This window comes from Colobus angolensis, unplaced genomic scaffold (genome assembly GCF_000951035.1).
Source record: "Colobus angolensis palliatus isolate OR3802 unplaced genomic scaffold, Cang.pa_1.0 Scaffold3, whole genome shotgun sequence".
Taxonomy (NCBI): domain Eukaryota; kingdom Metazoa; phylum Chordata; class Mammalia; order Primates; family Cercopithecidae; genus Colobus; species Colobus angolensis.
This window is the reverse complement of record NW_012116265.1, coordinates 1,568,634-1,588,294: the sequence shown is the minus strand read 5'-3', so window position 1 is coordinate 1,588,294 and position 19,661 is coordinate 1,568,634. Positions and strand designations below refer to the sequence as shown.

General features: G+C 46.4%; 1 protein-coding gene across 3 annotated transcripts in view; it reads right to left on the bottom strand.

Moving 5' to 3' along the window:
• FBLN5 (fibulin 5) overlaps positions 1-9,949 on the bottom strand; it is a 78,923-nt gene extending 68,974 nt beyond the window's left edge. The window contains exons 1-4 of one of the 3 annotated variants that reach the window (XM_011949403.1): positions 9,876-9,949; positions 9,178-9,415; positions 4,828-4,882; positions 2,209-2,260 (exon numbers count right to left, since the gene is read on the bottom strand). In XM_011949403.1, coding sequence (XP_011804793.1) covers positions 2,209-2,260; positions 4,828-4,882; positions 9,178-9,194 — 124 coding nt within the window. In that variant the 5' untranslated portion in view covers positions 9,195-9,415; positions 9,876-9,949. Of the gene's footprint in view, positions 1-2,208; positions 2,261-4,827; positions 4,883-8,674; positions 9,040-9,177; positions 9,786-9,875 lie in introns of those variants that run through there. The other 2 variants (XM_011949402.1, XM_011949401.1) reach the window with 2 other exon arrangements.
• Between the last annotated feature and the right edge of the window lie 9,712 nt (positions 9,950-19,661).

The following is a 19,661-nucleotide window of genomic DNA, read 5'->3' as shown; positions in this document are numbered from 1 at the left end:
AAAAAAAAAGCCTTGACTGGACGTGGTGGCTCACACCTGTAATGCCAGCAGTTTAGGAGGCCCAGATGGGCAGATCACCTGAAGTGAGGAGTTCAAGACCAGCCTGGCCAACATGGCGAAACCTCAGCTGTCTCAAAAAAAAAAAAAAAGAAAGAAAAGAAAAGAAAAAAGAAAAGGCTTGACTGAGAGCTAATTGCTTGTTAAGAAGGCAAAGCTTTGCTTTCTGGTCAGCTCTGTGGCAGCCAACAAAGCCCATTTCCAGCCAGGCTGGGCTCTGCTTGTTATGTCTGGAAGGAGAGAGGTGGACTCTCTAGAAAATCAGCCTTGCTAGGATACAGACAATGGGAGGCCTGAACTGTGGCTCCAGCAAGCAGCAGACATGATCCCATATACCGAGCCATCTCACCAGCCTTGGAGTCTGCTCTGTGCAGGGCTGGAGACTGGAGACCACATGCCTGCACCCGACAACTCACCCCCAGCATCTCATCTGAGAAACTCACACCCAGTCCTACCAGAGGAAGGAGCAATGGCAAGGTGCAGAATGCAACAGCCTGTTCTCCAGCTTGAAGCCTGAAGCCATTGTTGAAACTGGGGGGCCAGAAGAGAAGGCCACTGCTCCACTCTTCATTCCTCATCAAATCTTCAAATCAAAACACCTTACTTTAAAATCAAAATGTTAGCCCAGATTTCCCAGGACAGGGTTTATTCCTCACCTTTCATCAGTTTTTCAAACCATCTATCTCCCCTCTGGAGTATGCCTGACATGAGCTTGGAGAAGATAAATGATTTTGCCTAAAGTAAGTATAATGTAAAAGCTAAATACTTCCCCTAAGATGGGGGAAGTAGGGCTGTCTTATTCCATTCGTATGCCCTATGCTCTGAGCGTCCTTTCCACACCTGGTCCTTGTTAATGCTGTTCCTTCTACCTGGAATGGCATTTCTTAGGATCCTATTCGTCCTTCCATGCCCAATTCAAATTGACCTCCATTAATGCTTTTTTTTTGAGACAGAGTCTCTTTCTGTTGCCCAGGCTGGAGTGCAGTGGTGCGATCTCAGCTCATTGCAACCTCTGCCTCCCAGGTTCAAACCATTCTCCTGCCTCAGCCTCCTGAGTAGCTGGGGCTACAAGCGCGTGCCACTACACCTGGCTAATTTTTTTGTATTTTTAGTAGAGACAGGGTTTCACCATGTTGGCCAGGCTGGTCTCGCACTCCTGACCTCAGGTGATCCACCTGCCTCGGCCTCCCAAAGCGCTGGGATTACAGGTGTGAGCCACCGCACCTGGCCCCATCAATGCTTATTGACTCTGGACATAAGGTATCACTCTCACCTCGTCTTCCGCAGAGTCCATTGCAAAAGATGGCATGCTAAGAGAATGCCCCTCACAAATACTCCAAAATCTCCTCTTCCTAGTCCTCAGAACCTGTGAATATGTTGGATTACGTGGCAAAGGGGAATTAAGGTAGCAGCTGGAATTAAGCTTACTAAGCAGCTGACCTTGAGATGGGGAGGTTTTCCTGGATTTTCTGGGTGGGCCCGATATATTCACAGGAGTTCTTAAAAGTAGAAGAAGAAGAGGCTGATTGGTCAGAGAGATGCTACAACAGAAAAAGAAGAGATTCAAAGTGAGAAACACTTGACTTGCTGTGTTGGCTTTGAGGATGGAGGGAGGAGCTGCCAGCCAAAGAGAGCAGGAGGTTTCTGAAAGGTAGGAATTGCCCTCCACTGACAGTCAGCAAGGAAACAGAACCTCAGTCCTACAACCCCAAGAAACTCAATTCTGCCAACAACCGGAAGGGAATAAAAGTCTCACTTAGAGCCTCCAGAAAAGCACACAGCCCTACTGACACCTTAATTCTATTCTGGTGGAGACTCAATTCAAACTTCTGACCTGCTGAGCTGTAAAATCATACACTGGTGGTGTTTAAGCCCCTAAGTTGGTGGTAATTTGTTGCGGAAGCCCTAGGAAACACCAATCCAATAGAAACCTTCAAGAGAATAGAGATCAATTCTTCCACCCCTCTCAGTGCTTAGCTCAAGGCCAGGCACAAAGAAGGTGATCAATAAAAGGGCACCGTTGACTTCAGTCATTCCATGTCACTGTGTTCTTCCATGGGCATGGCTAATCACTGAACAACAGAGAAAGAAGTAGCCCTGCAACTGGGATGAATGCCTCCACCCCAGTGAAGGATCCGCAGTGGCTCATACCTAAACACTGTCCTGACTGGCGATCCAGGTCAAAGCCATTCGTGCACTGTGCCTGCAGGGAAGGAGAGAGGAGAAACAGGCAAAGTCATTTCACACCACAGAAGTCTTATTGCTGCAACACAGAAAGTTGGGGAAATGGAGCAAAAAAGAAAGGCCTCCAAAATACCAATACCTGTATTATAACCCCTATTTGTTCTTCTAAAATTTTTCCTTGTAATTATTTTACACTTAGAACTACTTTCTAAACTCCCCACACCAGGCCAGGCGCAGTGGTTCATGCATGTAATCCCAGCACTTTGGGAGGCTGAAGACGGAAGATTTCTTGAGCCCAGGAGTTTGAGACCAGCCTCAAGACCCCATCTCTGTGTTTTTAGAAAAACTTTATTAAAAAAATAAACTCCCTGCACCATTGCTTCCTAGCTTTTATTTTAGCAGATAGTTTTCAGGTTTTTTAATGCTCTAGTTATGAAGAGCAAGAGGAATCACATCTGCTGAGCCTAATGTGACATGCTCCCTGTTCATCCCCTTTCTGGGAATGAATGAGACTGCTTTTAAGGGCGATGACTCTTTAGGTGCGACGTCACCTTCAAAGTGCTGAATATGAGTTACTTGCCCCCGTGAAACCCTCTACCTGATTTTGCTGTCTGTACATAAATAAAAGCTACACAGAAAAGTTGAATTGAGTAAATTTCTCCATTTCAGCCTCAGCAAATCAATGACACAAAGATACTTCCAGAAAGAGATAGACCTCAACAATCCCAGAGGGTTGTAGCTTTTACATACAACTTGAGGTACAAGTTTATGTACTTAAAAAAAAAAAAAAAAGTGTTGGGTGGGCTGTTCGGGAAGATCCCGGGGCCTGACATTTTCTAGGAGCTCCCATCCCTGGCCTTTTCTACAGCTTCGGAGGCTGATTTGCAGAGATGATGGATTTGGCCTGCACTCCCAGGAGAGGGTTCAGGGGTCCCAGGGAGTTGGGGCAAAGGAAGTGGAGCAGACGAGCCAGGAAGCTGTGCCGGGAAGCTGGGAGGCCAGAAGACCCAGGTTCCAGTCCTGGCTGTCAAGGACTGGCCTACGTTCAAGTCTGCTGGACCAGGGCACGGCTTCAAATTCTCACTCTAGCTCCTACTCTCTGTGTAACTTTTCTATGCCTCAGTTTCCCCATCTGTAAAATGGGGGGTATGTACATAGTTCAAAATGGTGGTAAGGACGATGTATGTTAATCTATATAAAGTGCCTAAAGTGCAGTAAACACAACCCTGACTCGCTGCCCTCAGGGCCTACCTGTCTTCATGTGTATGCCATGAGGCGGCCTTAGAAAACCCCAAGGTCTAAAATTCTTTGTTACTCTTCCCAAGATCCTTCCCACTGCCAGTGACCTGAATATGCTTCAAAATTCTTAACATGAAGAGAGAAAATGCTCCCCTACCTGCCTGCAGCCCTCAGCCTGCTCAGAGACAGGGCTTCTCTCATTTCTTTCCTGAGCCAGAGACACAGAGAGGCCACTCAGAGTTTTCAGGAGGGATCTGCCCACATTTCAGGGCTGACACACAGGGGTCCATCTCTCTGGTTGCTTCAAATAAAGTCCAGGATGCTGCAAGCTTCTTCCAGAACCCCTAAGGCCCTGAGCCTGGCCTTGCCCACCCCCTTCTTTTTTTTTTTTTTTTTTTTTTTGAGATGGAGTCTCACTCTGTCGCCCAGGCTGGAGTGCAGTGGCCGGATCTCAGCTCACTGCAAGCTCCGTCTCCCGGGTTCACGCCATTCTCCTGCCTCAGCCTCCCAAGTAGCTGGGACTACAGGCGCCCGCCATCTCGCCCGGCTAGTTTTCTGTATTTTAGTAGAGACGGGGTTTCACCGTGTTAGCCAGGATGGTCTCGATCTCCTGACCTTGTGATCCTCCCGTCTCGGCCTCCCAAAGTGCTGGGATTACAGGCTTGAGCCACCGCGCCCGGCCGCCCACCCCCTCTTACTCCTCTGAGGGGTTTCGGCCCAGCGATGGGCCCTCCTAGGTTTGGAGCCGAATTATGCAACAATGCATGCTGGGATGTTTGAGTAACCCGCACTTCCTCTCCCACCTCCTCCAAGAGGGGTGTGTCTGTGGCAACGCATGCAGACCCGTGGGGGTCCTCAGGTGCCACTGCCCAGAAACACTAGAGCATATTGTACTTTTCAACATTGAAGGTAGGTTGAGGCCTGCTGTGAGGGGCACAAATGAGGCCATGCAATCTGATTAAAAATGTATGCTGGGCTTAACACCTAGGTGATGAGTAGATGGGTGCAGCAAACCACCATGGCCCACATTTACTTATGTAACAAACCTGCACATCCTGCACATGTACCCCAGAACTTATCATAAAATAAAATAAAAAAGAGTCTTGGACTGGGAGTCAGGAAACCGAGTACCAGCCCCAGCCTTGTCACTTACAAGTCATGCCACCTGGGCCAAGTCTCACTTTCTCTGAGCTTCCACTGTGAACCTCTGAGAATGAAGACTCAGATGAGGTCAACTGTAAAGCTGCTCCCACCTCCAGAACCCTAGGGTTCCATAACACAAGGCTGGACTCCCTCACCCTGGTTTTTAATACGCTTGTAGATATTTTTTAAAAATAAAAATCTTACCTGTGCATTCCCAGGGCTTGGAAGACAGAGAGCCAGAATGGTAACAGTGAGTATCCTGTGGAGGTGAAAAGTCGAATATAAATGCCCGAGGCAGATTCAGGTCTAGGGGAGTGTGGGTTGCATGCGGCCCGTGGCGTGTAATGGAGATACCACCTTCGGCTTGTATGGGGTGGGGTGTGCTCCAGGGAGGTCATGGTGATTCCAGACACACCCCAACTACCCAAGCAGAACCACACCTCTTCTACTTGCCTCCTACATTGGGATAATGTGTTAGATCACACTTTTTAATAAAGGGTTTGGCTGCTTCAAAAAAAAAAAAAAAAAAGCTAAGGTCAGGTGCAGTGGCTTACGCTTGTAATCCCGGCACTTTGGGAGGCTGAGGCAGGAGGACTGCTTGAACCCAGGAGTTTGAGACAAGCCAGGGCAACATGGTGAAACCCCATTTCTACAAAATTAAAAAAAAAATTAACTGGATGTGATGGCATGCACCTAAAGTCCCAGCTACTCAGGAGGCTGAGGTGGGGAGGATCACCTGAGCCCAGGGTGTTTGAGGCTGCAGCGAGCTGAGATTATACTACTACGCTCCAGCCTGGGTGACAGAGCGAAACTTTGTCCTCCCCCCACCACAAAAAAGGCTAAAACCTCCCACTATGGTATTAACCAATTCCTTGGTCTTTATTCTTTATGCGAGATGTGCTTGACTTTTGAACATCTTTATGCTGAAATGATTACAGAGTGAATAAGCCATCATCGTGTCCCCAAACAATGAAAGGAAAAGAAAGTGAGAACATGAGGCACTTTGAGTGGCACCAAAGAAAGGTATCATAGGAAGTCACTTAAGCAGGGCATTGAGTCCACATGCGTGAAAATCCCCCGTCAGTGGATGGGTTGGGGTGGCCCAGTCCCCTAAAGAGTGTGGCCTGCGGGAACCACTGCCAGCAAGTCCTGATGGAGGAAAGGACTCAGGGAACCTGTGCAGCCCGGGGAAAATGAAACCCACAGGAAAATAGGAGGAGGAGTTACAAACCCAGGGCTCAGCTCTGTCAGGCACAAGCCAGTGATGCTCTGGGAGCCTGCAACTCTGCCCTTCGCCACGCACAGGCTTTAATCCAGTAAGATTGTGGTCAGCAAGATTGCTTTAAAAATATAAAATCTGGCCAGGTGCGGTGGCTCTCGCCTGTAATCCCAGCACTTTGGGAGGCTGAGGCAGAAAGATCACCTGAGTTCAGGAGTTCGAGACCAGCCTGGCTAACATGGTGAAACCTTGTCTCTCTACTAAAAATACAAAAATTTGCCAGGCATGGTGGCACATGCTCTAAGACAGAGTGAGACTCTGCTCAAAAAATAAAAATAAAATAAAAATACAAAATCTCTACTGCTTCCACACTCATGAGGCTATTAAAAAATGGAAAAGAGCAAGCGTTAGGGAGGATACGGAGTAAGTGAAAGCCTTGTGCACTGTTGGTGTAAATATGGTACAGTCTCTATGGGAAACAGTAGGATGACTCCCAAAACACTAACCATAGAATTTCCATGTGATCCAGACATTCTACTTCTAGGTATAGACCCTCAAAAATTAAAAGCAGGGACTTGAACAGGTATTTGTAAACCTGTGTCCATAGCAGCATTATTCACAATAGCCTAAAGATGGACACGGTCCTTCGATGGATATGTGAATAAACAAAATGTAGTCTGTACATACAAGGGAATGTTATTCTTAAATTAGTCTTAAAAAGGAAGGAAATTCTGACATGTGCTACAATATGAATGAACCCTGAGGGCATTATGTTAAGTGAAAAAAGCCACTCACAAAAAAGACAAAGGCTGCTTGGGTCCACTTATACGACGCACCTAGTGTAGTCAAAATTACAGAGACAACAAGTGGAATGGTGGTAACCAGGGGCTAGTGGGAGGGGAAGATGGGGAATTGTTGTTTAATAGGTACAGAGATTCAGTCGTACAAGGTGAAGAGTTCTGGAGATTGCACAGCAATGTGAATGCATTTAACACTACTGAACTAGACTTTTCAAAATGGTTATGGTAGAAAAAAATACAAAATCAGGCCGGGCACAGTGGCTCATGCCTCTAATGCCAGCACTTTGGGAGACCGAGGTGGGTGGATCACCTGAGGTCAGGAGTTTGAGACCAGCCTGGGCAACATGGTGAAACCCCGTCTCTACTAAAAATACAAAAATTAGCCGACCATGGTGGCAGGTGCCTGTAGTCCCAGCTACTCGGGAGGCCAAGAAGAAGAATCACCTGAACCCAGGAGGCAGAGGTTGCAATGAGCCGAGATTTCACCACTGCACTTCAGCCTGGGAGACAGTGAGACTCCATCTCAAAAATAAAAATTAAAAAAAAATAAAATAAAATCTATGCAAAAACAGAGCTTTACCTAGTACTATTATTCAGTTCAACAGCGGTTTATCCAAGCAACTACTGCTTGTGGGTGTGGATGCTAGACAGAGGAGCTACAGAAACAACCAGTATCCTTGAGAACCAGTTGGAGAGCCACAACAATGTCTATACACCTTGGCAAGGGCATGGAAAGAAATACCTACTGGGTGCCATAACAACCAGGCTGTGGGTAGTGACAAGACTTCCTGGAGAAGGTGATCTTGAAGGCTTCTTCAATAGAGCAGTGAACCTGGGGACCTGGCTGAATTCTGTGGCCCGTTACTACAAACGTGCACTGCAACAACATAATTCCTCCCTTTCAGGACACATGGCTCATCTGAATCAGCAACCCTGGGTATTAGAGGACCTGGAATTAAGGTTACATCCAGAGGGAATAGGGCCCTGATGTGATCTTAGGAGATGCAAGGCCATTTCCTTTATCTAGTCCCCAATCCAAAAAATAAGGACGCTGCGAGTGCACAAGTTTTCATCTAAGTGCCTGGGTGAGCCAGATTCTAGAACACTGGAGACAGCTCTGACCTTATAAAGTGAAGAGCCAAATCCCAGGGCTTTTTGATATTTGCCATGGCCAGATTTATATCTGGAAGGAATGAAAGAACAATAACAAATTTATTTTCCAGTCTGTATATTATGAATTTCAATGTTTTCCTGTTTCTTCACATGAAGTTTCCTTTCAGTTGGTTATAAAACCCTGTCTCGTTTATGTTGGAGACAGAACAGGCTGACTGCAACACAGTGGACTTCAAGAGCTAGTGGCAAAGGCATGCTAACCCCATTTTTCCCCTTACTCTCCACAGCCCCATTCCCTTTGGCTAGAGGCAGCCCCGGGACAGGTCTTGCCTCAAGCCCAGCCTCCTAGAAGAGCCACAGCTGAGTCCTGGGGGCCAAACAGGTTCCAGGCTAATACGATTTTCCTAAAATGAAAGAATACCCAAGCACTTACTGCCTCACAGCTTCATGAATATCTGCACCTTGTGATTAAAAAAAAAAAAAAAAAAAAAAAAAAAAAAAAAGACCTAGAAACTCCAAAAACGAACTTTCTATAAGAACAGCTGGGGGAGGCAGGTTGGTGCTCATAACTGGTCCTGGGAACTTTCTAAAGCAGATGGGTTCACCCGTTTTTTGCCTCAGCCTAAAACACAAGGAAAGCCGGAGAGACCAACCAAATACGAGGACTGCCCGTCACAGATGTGCTGGTCCCCAATCCAGGATGACATTGTTACAGCTTAGTTTTCAGCACACACACACACACACACACAACCCACAGACACGTACATGCACACACAAGGTTAATTTGTTCAAAGCAGTGTATTTTCAAGAACTCGCTGAATAAAGACTGTGGGTGTCATCTAGGTAAAGTTCTCCAAGACTTAAGGATTACTTAACTGGAATTGCAATTTCCTTAAAGAATAGCAAAACATTTGCTTACATGTATCTCTGTCTGCAGTTCCCACTTCTCATTGGCTTGAAACTTCTGTGAGAATCCCACACAGACATAGAGCAAATCCGGCCCCGCGATGTTTAGCTGGCCCGTCTGCTTGTCTATCAGCCGATGCGGCACAGTACTTGCTAGTGAACTAGTAATTGGCCTCCCGAAATTTAAAAAAATATATACACGAATCCCTTAAAACGACAAAGTTGCTGCCCTTTCCAAAAAAGAAAGAGGAATGAAGCGCTGAGAATTTCGCAGCCCTCTCTGATGCTGACTTTTGAAACTGTATTAGAAAATACCCACTCCCAAAAGAACCCTTCAAGATGGAAATTACAGAGGCGCAGCTTTTTATAATTAACAATATCATTGCATCACTAGCTCATGCCTTTTCCAGTATCCTGACACCGCCTGAATCACAGCCATAACCAGTTTCCACCCATCGGATTTTTAGCAAGGTTTCCAGACCCTGGAGAAAGAAAAGTCCAGCGCCGAGAACCCACCTTTTTATTCCTGGCATGTCCAAGACGCGCGAGGAGGAGATGCGAAGGCGACAGGAAAGCTCGCGGGCGGGACCCCCAGAGGAGCTCGGGCACGTCGGCCTCCTCTGGGCCCTCGGGGCTCGCGGGTGTTTTATTCCAGAGGGGCCGAGCGAGTCGTGGAGAGGACACGGGGAGAGCGCCAGGGTCCTCCGAGCCACTGCAGAGCCCGCAGCGCAAGCACCTGGTTTTGCTTAGCCCTCTTCAGTAATTCAGCATTAAACCAATTGGAGGAGGAATGTTAAAAATGAACACTTCATTTTCTAAGTATGTTAAACAATGCAAATGGGGCCTCCGTCTGGACACAGCTGGTTCAGATTACAGCGCTCACCAACTGGCTAGACTCCTCACAACAATCTTGGGGCGTCTGCCAGGGCCCAGTGCTCGGCGCTGGGAGGAGAGCCCTTCCCCGGCCGGGCTCGGCTGCGAGCGCCCGGGCAGGAGGCGAGGGGCGGGCGCGCGCAGGGGTGCGGGGGGCTGGGAGGGCCCCGGCCCCTTGACCTTCCCACCCAGGGGCGGGGCGGGTCTGGCAGCGCGGCCCGGCGGGGAGGGGCGTGCACGCCCGCGCTGCGTGGCACGGGGACCCGCGGGAACGTTGTCGCCTCCGGAAGGAAAGGGACTTGAACTCACGACCCACGCAGCTCCAGGGACTAGAAACTCACGATCGATTGGGAAACCAGAACCTACGAAGCAGAGGCTTGGGGCGAGCCACTGGAGAGTCGCGATCTTCCCGAAGAAGGGGTGGGGAGCAGCGGGGTAGGGAGGAGGAGGAGGATGGAATCCCGCGGGTGCGAATTCCAGACTTCAGCTTGTGCAATGCAAGTCTTAGTTAGGACGCTTTTCTCTCCCTGCCCTCATCTCCCGATTCTCCCTGGCATTTTCTCGCTTTGCTGGAAAAGTGCGCCCTGGCTCGAAAGTGATTTTAACAAGTTAAACGGTGATTTGAAGAAGGGACAGTCTGGAAAAGCAGAATGGTGGAAACAGCACATAAGACATGCTAAGTCCTTTGCGTTCATTCTAGTGGAGGCTTCAACCGATTTCTTTTTCCTGTTTTGTTTGTTTTTTGTTTTTTCTTTTAAGCCATTGGAGAATTTTGGTCAATGAAATCTTACAGAAGGCAGTCACTCTGTAAAACGCCAGTGGATTGACTGTGGCCATTCCCATCTGCTTCCACCTGCGTCTTCTACCTGCAGCCGAAAAGCCCTGATCCAGGTCCCCTGTCCTCACCACCACTCTAAGCAGTAGGAATGATCATCTCCATGTTACTGGAGGTGAAGATAAGAGAGGTTAGGTAACTTCCCCATAGTCACACAGCTATTCATTGGTACAGCTGAGCCTCTGAAGTCTACATATTCAGCCTTCCCTAAGGCATTTTGGGGGGTAAGTAAATGGAATTCTACTCAAAGGAGAATAACAGAATGTAGATAGTTGTTGAAGCTGAGTCCATTATACTAGTCTAGTCTATTTTCTGTGTATGTGTTTGAAATTTCCTATAAAACACTTTTTAAAATACCTTATGTTTATATGGTTGTTCATCCCCCCATTGTTTGTAAAAGCAAAAGATTATAAACACCTTTAAGGTTGATCAGCAAGGCACCAACAGGGTTAAATAAAGTAAGGGGCTTCCAAAGGGACTATTGTGTAACCAGTTAAAACCTAGACACATAAGAGTCCACATTGGACGACTCCATTTATATAAAATTCAAAGTCAGATAGTGACTGGGAGGGGCCTGGCCCCTTCTGGGTGCTGGCAATAATCTAATTATTGATCTGGATGCTGGTTATATAGGGATGTATACACTTAATATTTGTGAAGTCTTACGTATGTTATACTTATTTTGAAAGACTGAAACAGCTCCGTATGTACTGATATTGAAGGATTTCCAATATATTTTGTGGGTCAAAACAGTAGAATATTGGTAATTTCACATAGATGGATCTAATATAGTAATAAATGTAAAAAGTAAGCTGCAGAACTGTGTGTAAAGCATGCCATCATTTGCGGGGAAAAAAAAATACATAAGTTCTTGCTTGTACACGTACAGAAAAGATATCACCTGAAGGATGCATGAGAAACCATGAGTATTATTGGTCTTAACTCAGGCTGCCATAACAGAATACCATAGACTGGGTGGCTTACGCAATAACATTTATCTCTCCCAGTTCTAGAGGCTGGAAGTCTAAGATCAGTGTGTGGGCATGGCCGGGTTCCCATGAGGGTCCTCTCCTGGTTGCAGATGGCTGTCTTCTCGCTATGTCCTCACATGATGGAGAGAGGGAAACTGGTGTTCCTTTTTTGAGATGGAGTCTCCCTCTGTCACCCAGGCTGGAGTGTGGTGGCGTAATCTCGGCTCACTGCAACCTCTACCTCCCAAGTTCAAACGATTCTCCTGCTTCAGCCTCCCAAGTAGCTAGGATTATAGGCATGCACCACCATGCCTGGCTAATTTTTGTATTTTTAGTAGAGATGGGGTTTTGCCATGTTGGCCAGGCTGGTCTTGAACTCCTGGGCTCAGGCAATCCACAGGCCTTGGCCTCCCAAAATGCTGAGATTACAGGCGTGAGCCACCACGCCTGGCCAGAAACTGGGGTTCTTTTATAAGGGCACTGATCTCATTCATGAGGGCTTCACCCTCACGATCTAATCACCTTCTGGAGGCCTCATCCCCTAAAGCCATCACCTTGGGGATTCAGATTTCAACATATGAATCGGGGGTGTAAACATGTGGCCTGTAACAGTCTCCTAGGAGGGAAACTGGGCAGACAATTGGAGAATAGATAGGAGAGGAAAATTAGCTTCTTATTGCTCACTTTTTGGTATAACTTGAATTTTGTGCCTTGTACCTGTATTATCTATTCAAAATATGAGTAATATTCAAAATAATAAAACAAAATATCTGATGTAGAACTAGTTGTGGGGGTAGGAGGAGTTTTAAGGGACTCAGTCCATTCACCTTGCAGATACTGTCAACCTTCCTGAAGAACAGGGAAGGACAGGAAATCAATATACCCGTTTCCTACATAGGTAAATTGAGACCGTTGGAAGCAAAACTGTCCTGGGACCCATCTTGGACGAGAGATTGTTTCCATCTTAAAATTGTAGGGTTGGAAAGGAGGAGAAAACGAAGACTGCTATAAAACACTTGGGTCTGAGTCTTGATTTTGCCTCCTACCCTCTCAACATCTCAGTTTTCTCATCTGCAAGATGGTGATGATAACATCTCTCAGGGTTGTCGCAGGAATGAAATAAAAGTTATCCTTTTGATTTTCACTGTGTCCACATTCCCATTCCCTATACAATGCTCTCCAAAATATCCTTAATAAATAGTAAATTATCCACTTCTGTGGACAAGGAAATCACAGCCTCACAAAAGAGCCCATCTCACTATTGAATAGCTCACATTGTTAGAAAATTCTCTCTTCAGTTGAACCCAAATCCACTTCCCTGTATGTAATTACCATTCATGGAATCTAATTCTCCCCTCTAAAGCTAGGACCCCCTTCCCCACTTGGAAACAACAAGCATCCTATTACCCTTCCACTCATTGCCCGCGCTACTATTCATTCTCATCTACAGGCCGAACATCCCAGGGATTTTCACCTGGTCCTCATGTGCCCCGTGACCCCGAGGCAGCCTGTCCATCTCCTCTGGCAGTTTCTGCCTCCTGGTTCATACTGAATTTGCACCAACAAAAACAACTTGTAATGCACAGGCTACATAACAGCGTCTTCTCTGCCCTGTACTTGGACTGCAAATTCTTTTTAAGCAAGAACAAGGTTTTACATATGTCCTTATTACATTTTTATTCACTGTCTAAGATCTTTCTCTCGGCCAGGCGTGGTGGCTTACACCTGTAATCCCAGCACTTTGGGAGGCTGAGGTGGGCGGATCACGAAGTCAGGAGATGGAGACCATTCTGGTCAACATGGTAAAACCCCGTCTACTAAAACTACAAAAATTAGCTGGGTGTGGTGGCGTGCACCTGTAATCCTAGCTAGTCAGGAGGCTGAGGCAGGAGGATTGCTCGAACCCAGGAGGCAGAGGTTGCAGTGAGCTGAGATCTCACCACTGCACTCCAGCCTGGCGACAGAGTGAGACTCTGTCAAAAAAAAAAAACCAAAAAACATATTTCTCTCAACATGAATTGTTGTCTAAAGTACTAAATGTCACTCTCAGCTTTGACAGCTACAGAGCTGCTGAATGTGACTTCTTTGACTTTATCACAGTTAACAATAAAAATGCTACCGGGAGGGTGGGTGTGGTGGCTCATGCCTACAATCCCAGCACCCTGGGAGGCTGAGGCAGGCAGATCACCTGAGGTCAGGAGTTTGAGACCTAATAATAATACAAAATAATACTAGTACTAATAATAATACAAAAATTAGCCAGGCATGGTGGTGCATGCCTGTAATCCCAGCTACTAGGGAGGCTGAGGCAGGGGAATTGCTTCAACCTGGGAGATGGAGGTTGCAGTGAGCCGAGATTGCACCATCGCTCTCCAGCCTGGGCAACAGGAGCAAAACTCTGTCTGGAAATAAAACATAAATAAATGTTACCGGGACAGTCGGAGTGAAGCAATCCATCCAGATTGGCACTAATCCCTTCTCTTTCTTCACTATTTTGGGGTCACTGCTCATCGTCTGACTCCAGGCGAGACCATCTTCTCTCACAAAAGAGCCAGTCTTACTGAAAGTTCTTTCTTGAGCTGAACCCAAATCTGCTTCCCTGTATGTGACTAATATCCATGGATTCTAATTCTCCCCTCTGCAGGGACAGGTTCCTCCCTCTTCTACATAACAAGCTGCCTATCCATTAAAACAGTTCCCCGTGTCCACAAAGACTTTGTGAGACACTTTGTCAAGCGTTCTGCTAACATCAAAACACATGTTACCTACAGCATTTCCTGACCTAGCAAGTCTATTTTAAAAAGGAAAAAGCTTCCTTTGGCATGAACTGCTAAATAACCCTTGCTGGCTTCCAGAGATCATCGCTTTCTTTTCAAAGTGTTTTTGCTGGGCCAGGCACAGTGGCTCATGCCTGTAATCCCGATCTTTGGGAGGCTGAGGCGGGCGTATCACCTGAGGTCAGGAGTTTGAGACCAGCCTGGCCAACATGGTGAAACCCTCCTGTCTCTACTGAAAATACAAAACTTAGCCGGGCATGGTGGCATGCAGCCTAGTCCCAGCTACTTGGGAGCCTGCGGCAGAAAAATTGTTTGAACCTGGGAGGCAGAAGTTGCAGTGAACAAAGATTGCACCACTGCACTCCAGCCTGGGCGACAGAGCAAGACTCTGTCTCAAAAACAAAACAAAACAAAGTGTTTTTGCTTTTTCATTTGCAAAATGGGAGTCCTATCATCTGCTCCACCTCCTATCATCAGAATCAAACACAATCAAAACTGTAAAACAACTTTACAAAATGCAAATTGGAGCATCAGTGTAAGAGGTTATCATCTGCTGAATGAGATCTTCCTGGTTCCAATGAAGCTCAATTTCTTTACTTTGTCACTGTGGCTTGAAAGACAAATAAGCAATTTTATTTTTTTGTAAAGCAATATGTCAAATTGGCAGAAAACTCACAAAATTATAGATTGAATGATATATGTTGACTATTAATATTAAATCAGAGCTGAGCAACGTGGCACATGCCTGTAATCCCAGCAACTCGGGAGGTTTAGGCAGGAGGATTGCTTGAGGCCAGGGGTTCGAGACCAGCCTGGGCAACACGATGAAACCCTCGTCTCTATAAAACATTTTAAAGCCGGGCGCGGTGGCTCAAGCCTGTAATCCCAGCACTTTGGGAGGCCGAGACGGGCGGATCACGAGGTCAGGAGATTGAGACCATCCTGGCTAACACGGTGAAACCCCGTCTCTACTAAAAAATACGAAAAAAACCCTAGCTGGGCGAGGTGGTGGGCGCCTGTAGTCCCAGCTACTCGGGAGGCTGAGGCAGGAGAATGGCGTTAACCCGGGAGACGGAGCTTGCAGTGAGCCAAGATCCGGCCACTGCACTCCAGCCTGGGCGACTCCATCTCAAAAAAAAAAAAAAAAAAAATTTAAAAACTTAGCCAGGCATGGTAGTGTGTGCCTGTAGTCCCAGCTACTCATCAGGCTGAGGCAGGAAGATTGCTTGAGCCCAGGAGGCCAAGGCTGCAGTAAGTCGTGGGTGTTCTACTGCACTCCAGCCTGGTGACACAGCAAGACCCTATCTCAATAATAAACAAAATTTTTATTTTTTTACTGTCCAAAAATAATTATATTGTAATGCCTTTTTATGAGCAAATGCAAAATAGGGAGAGGGGCATTATTGAATGTCTATGATTATGTTAGACACTACAGCTCCTCTCCTTTGACCCCCACAATAACCCTGTGAAACAGGAAACCCTCCATTTTGTGGATAAACAGGTGCAGGAACATTGGGGCCATACAGATAATCAGGGGTCCAAACCCCAGCCCTCACCAGCCTGTTGGATTCTAGAGCCTTCCTTCCTTCCAGTTTACCAAGCCTGCTTTCTCTACTCACAGCTTCCCTGGCTACTTTCCTCCCTGTCTCAGCCCTGCAGGAATATTCCAGAACTCCATGGGCCCTTCCATCATTGCTCTGTCTCGCTCTCTCTCCTTTTTCTGAACACTAGTAAAGCCTTTGGTTTCACATATTATCCAAACTTGGCCCAAAACAGTCAGAAAACTAAAATGACAGCCAACACCTGAGTTCAGCATTGGGCAGAGGCTCCACCCCACTGTTCCGCCCGTCCTGCCGCTGGGGAGTGGGGGAGTGTCTGTTGTTCTGATGCCCCCAAAGGCTTCCTCTCTCCTCTTCCCTTGGTCAGACTTCTAACTGAGTACTTGTCTCAGCCACCTCCTCACTACCTAGTCCCACCTTAAACCTCTAAAATCTGGCTAAGTTCCCACCATTCACCCACATAATGCTCCCTAAGTTGCCTAGTGATTCCTCCTGGCCAAACACAGCACTCTTTTCTCCACCTCTAATTGTTCCCGTGTCTCTAGTTGATGATGCATCTTCTCTCTTTCATCCATGGCTTTAAGTTTTCCTGAGTGTTTTACCCCTACATTTTTTTTTTTTAAGCGACAGGGTCTCACTCTGTCACCCAGGCTGAAGTGCAGTGAATTATCATAGTTCATTGTAACATCAAACCCCTGGGTTCAAGGGATCCTCCTGCCTCAATCCCTGGAGTAGCTGGGACTACAGGTGTGCACCACTATGCCTGGTTAATTTTTTATTTTTTTTTTAGAGATAGGGTCTCACTATGTTGCCCAGGCTGGTCTCAAACTTCTGACCTCAAGCAATCCTCCCACCTCGGTCTCCCCAAGTGCTGGGATTACAGGCATGAGCTGCTGAGCCTGGCCTTTCCCTCTGTAATTCTGATCACATGCTTTTTTTTTTTTTTTTGAGACGGACTCTCCCTCTGTTGCCTAGGCTGGAGTGCAGTGGTATCACCTAGCCTCACTGCAACCTCCGCCTCCTGGGTTCAAGCAATTCTCCTGCCTCAGCCTCCTGAGTAGCTGGGATTACAGGCGCCAAGCACCACGCCCAGCTAATTTTTGTATTTTCTTAGTAGAGATGAGGGTTCGCCATGTTACCCAAGCTGGTCTTGAACTCCTGACCTCAAGTGATCCACCTGCCTCGGCCTCCCAAAGTGCTGGGATTATAGGCGTGAGCCACTGTGCCTGGCCTGTACTTTAATGTAACCAACTAGTTTGAGAATGTCAGGATTTTCTAGACATACGTGGAATTTCCAGGAAATTCAGCAAATCATTAAAACACCTGGGTTTTCTTATTGTTTTAGCTGACTGTGGTTTTGACACATAACCATGTGGAAAATGTGGGCTCTGTCCTAGAGACTTCAGGCAAGCAGACTCTGCCGGGGAGCCCCAGAGTTGCGCTCAAAAACTGGTAATGACCGTCCTTCATCTGCCATCTCTGTTTTGTTCTTGTCAATTTGTCTTCTGACATTTAATATGGATTGAGATTTTGGGCAACCCTAACATATTTACTGTGACTGTAAAAGGGTATGATGGTCCATTTACCTCATTTCCTACTTACAGTCCTCATTAGACTGTATTAGTGGCTCCCAGATTCTTGAATTTACCAGACTAGTAAAGTCAACCACCTTGAAATTGGAGAGAATAATATTAGGTGCCAATTTTTAATTTTTCCAGTAAAAAAAAAAGAAAATACAACCATGATATATCACATCATCATATTTCATAAGAGAAAGAACTTTTAACACCACATGTAGGAGAGACAGGATCTCATAGCTTGAATGTTTGGTCTTGAAGACAGTTAAGACTGTCTTAAAACCGAGGTTTCAAATGACAGAGTGCAAGAGAGTCATCTGAGAGCTTGTTAAAATGAATACACTAGGCCTTACATCCTGAGGCCATCCTAAAGGGGTGTGGGGGGGAAGAATCTGCATTTTACAAACAGCCCAGGTGATTCTGATGGGAAAATTGTTACTTTCTCAGCAGCTCCGAATGATTTTTAAGCAACAGGTTCTCCCAATACAAGCCTTCCCTGTAAGTATTCTTGCCTAAAAGTATTGGACTTGAATTTAATCGAGCTTCTAGAATGGCAACATCAAGCTGAACTTTCTGCCATGCTGGAAAGGTTCTGTGTCTGCCCTGTCCAATGTGGCAGTGACTAACCACGTGTGCCCACTGAGAACTTGAAATGTGGCCAGTGCAAATTTTTTGTTTTGTTTAACTAATTTAAGTTTACTTTTTTTTTTTTTTTTGATACGGAGTTTCGCTCTTGTCATCCAGGCTGGAGTGCAATGGCAAAATCCCGGCTCACTGCAACCTTTGCCTCCCAGGTTCAAGTGAGTCTCCTGCCTCAGCCTCCCGAGTAGCTGGCATTACAGGCGCCCACCACCACGCCCAGCTAATTTCTGTATTTTTAGTAGAGGCGGGGTTTCACTATGGTGGCTAGGCTGGTCTCGAACTCCTGACCTCAAGTGATCTGCCTGTCTCAGCCTCCCAAAGTGCTGGGATTACAGGTGTGAGTCACTGCTCCCGGCCTAAGTTGACATTTAAATAACCACATGTGGCTGGTGGCTCTCACATCACCCAGCACGGCTCTAGATCTGACATGACTGCCAGTTTGCAAGGAGTATAGAGAATAAAGGAAAAAATTAAAAGACCCCTGAGGAAGAAACAATAGCATAAAAGAATTCAAAAAGGGAGGGTGTAAAGAAATAGAAAGGAGGGGAAAAGCCTGTGTCAGTCAGGACCTGTCCAGGAAAAAAATATAGCCTGTACCCGGTAGTTCGGCAGAGGAACTGAACACAGGGAACTAGTTTCAAAAGAGTTGAAAGAGCTGAAATGCCAGATGGAATGTTGAGGCAACCCAGAGCTATGCTCCCTCAGGAAGCCACTACCTCCCCTAGAGCTAGAAGGACTAAGGAAGAGGAGATGATGTGACCAGAACCCAGGAGTGGGGCCCACCTACAAGAATTGCATCAGGTGGAGGCCGCTAGAGGGCTGGAGAAGCGGTCACTGTCAGAGGCAGAGGCAGAGGCTGGGAGAAATGCCCTGGCTTTTCCCTCCTCCCATCCTTTGAGTCTCCTATGTGTGCTTCCCATTGAGTTGGCTGAACTCAATGGGAAGCCAGTGGCAAAGAAGCTTGAGAAGAAAAATGTGCAGGATACCAGCAGAGCAAGGAGGAGACAGGACAGTGAATAGATCCAAGAGCAGAGGCAAATGACTGGTGCAGAAACAGAATAAGCAAATGCAACATTTGCGTTGTGTTTGGGTCCTGATTTGTATTAACCAAGTGTGTGTAAAGACACGACTTCGATATAATGAGAGAATCTGAATATAGACTAGGTGTTAGAGAATAAAGAATTGTTATTTTGTAAGATCTCATAATTTCTAACGTGTCTTTATCACTTAGAACGGCCTACTAAATTAATGGAGGATAAATGAAATGAGATCAGCAAAATCGTGTTAACTATCAAAGCTGGAATATGGGTTCATGGACATATATTAACTCTTCCTTAGACTTTTCTGTTTGGGAAGAATTATGTAACAATTTAAAAATGAGTTTCAATAGATTTTTTTCCACTTTATCATGTGTGATAAAAGTCTGACTTTCAGCTTTTTGCAGATGCTGCCGCCGAGGAGAATCCTGTACTACTAGCCATGGTCAACCCTATCGTGTTCTTCGACATTGCCGTCGATGGCGAGCCCTTGGGCCGTGTCTCCTTTGAGCTGTTTGCAGACAAGATTCCAAAGACAGCAGAAAATTTTCATGCTCTGAGCACTGGAGAGAAAGGATTTGTTGATAAGGGTTCCTGCTTTCACAGAATTATTCCAGGGTTATGTGTCAGGGTGGTGACTTCACACACCATAATGGCACTGGTGGCAAGTCCATCTATGGGGAGAAATTTGAAGATGAGAACTTAATCCTAAAGCATACAGGTCCTGGC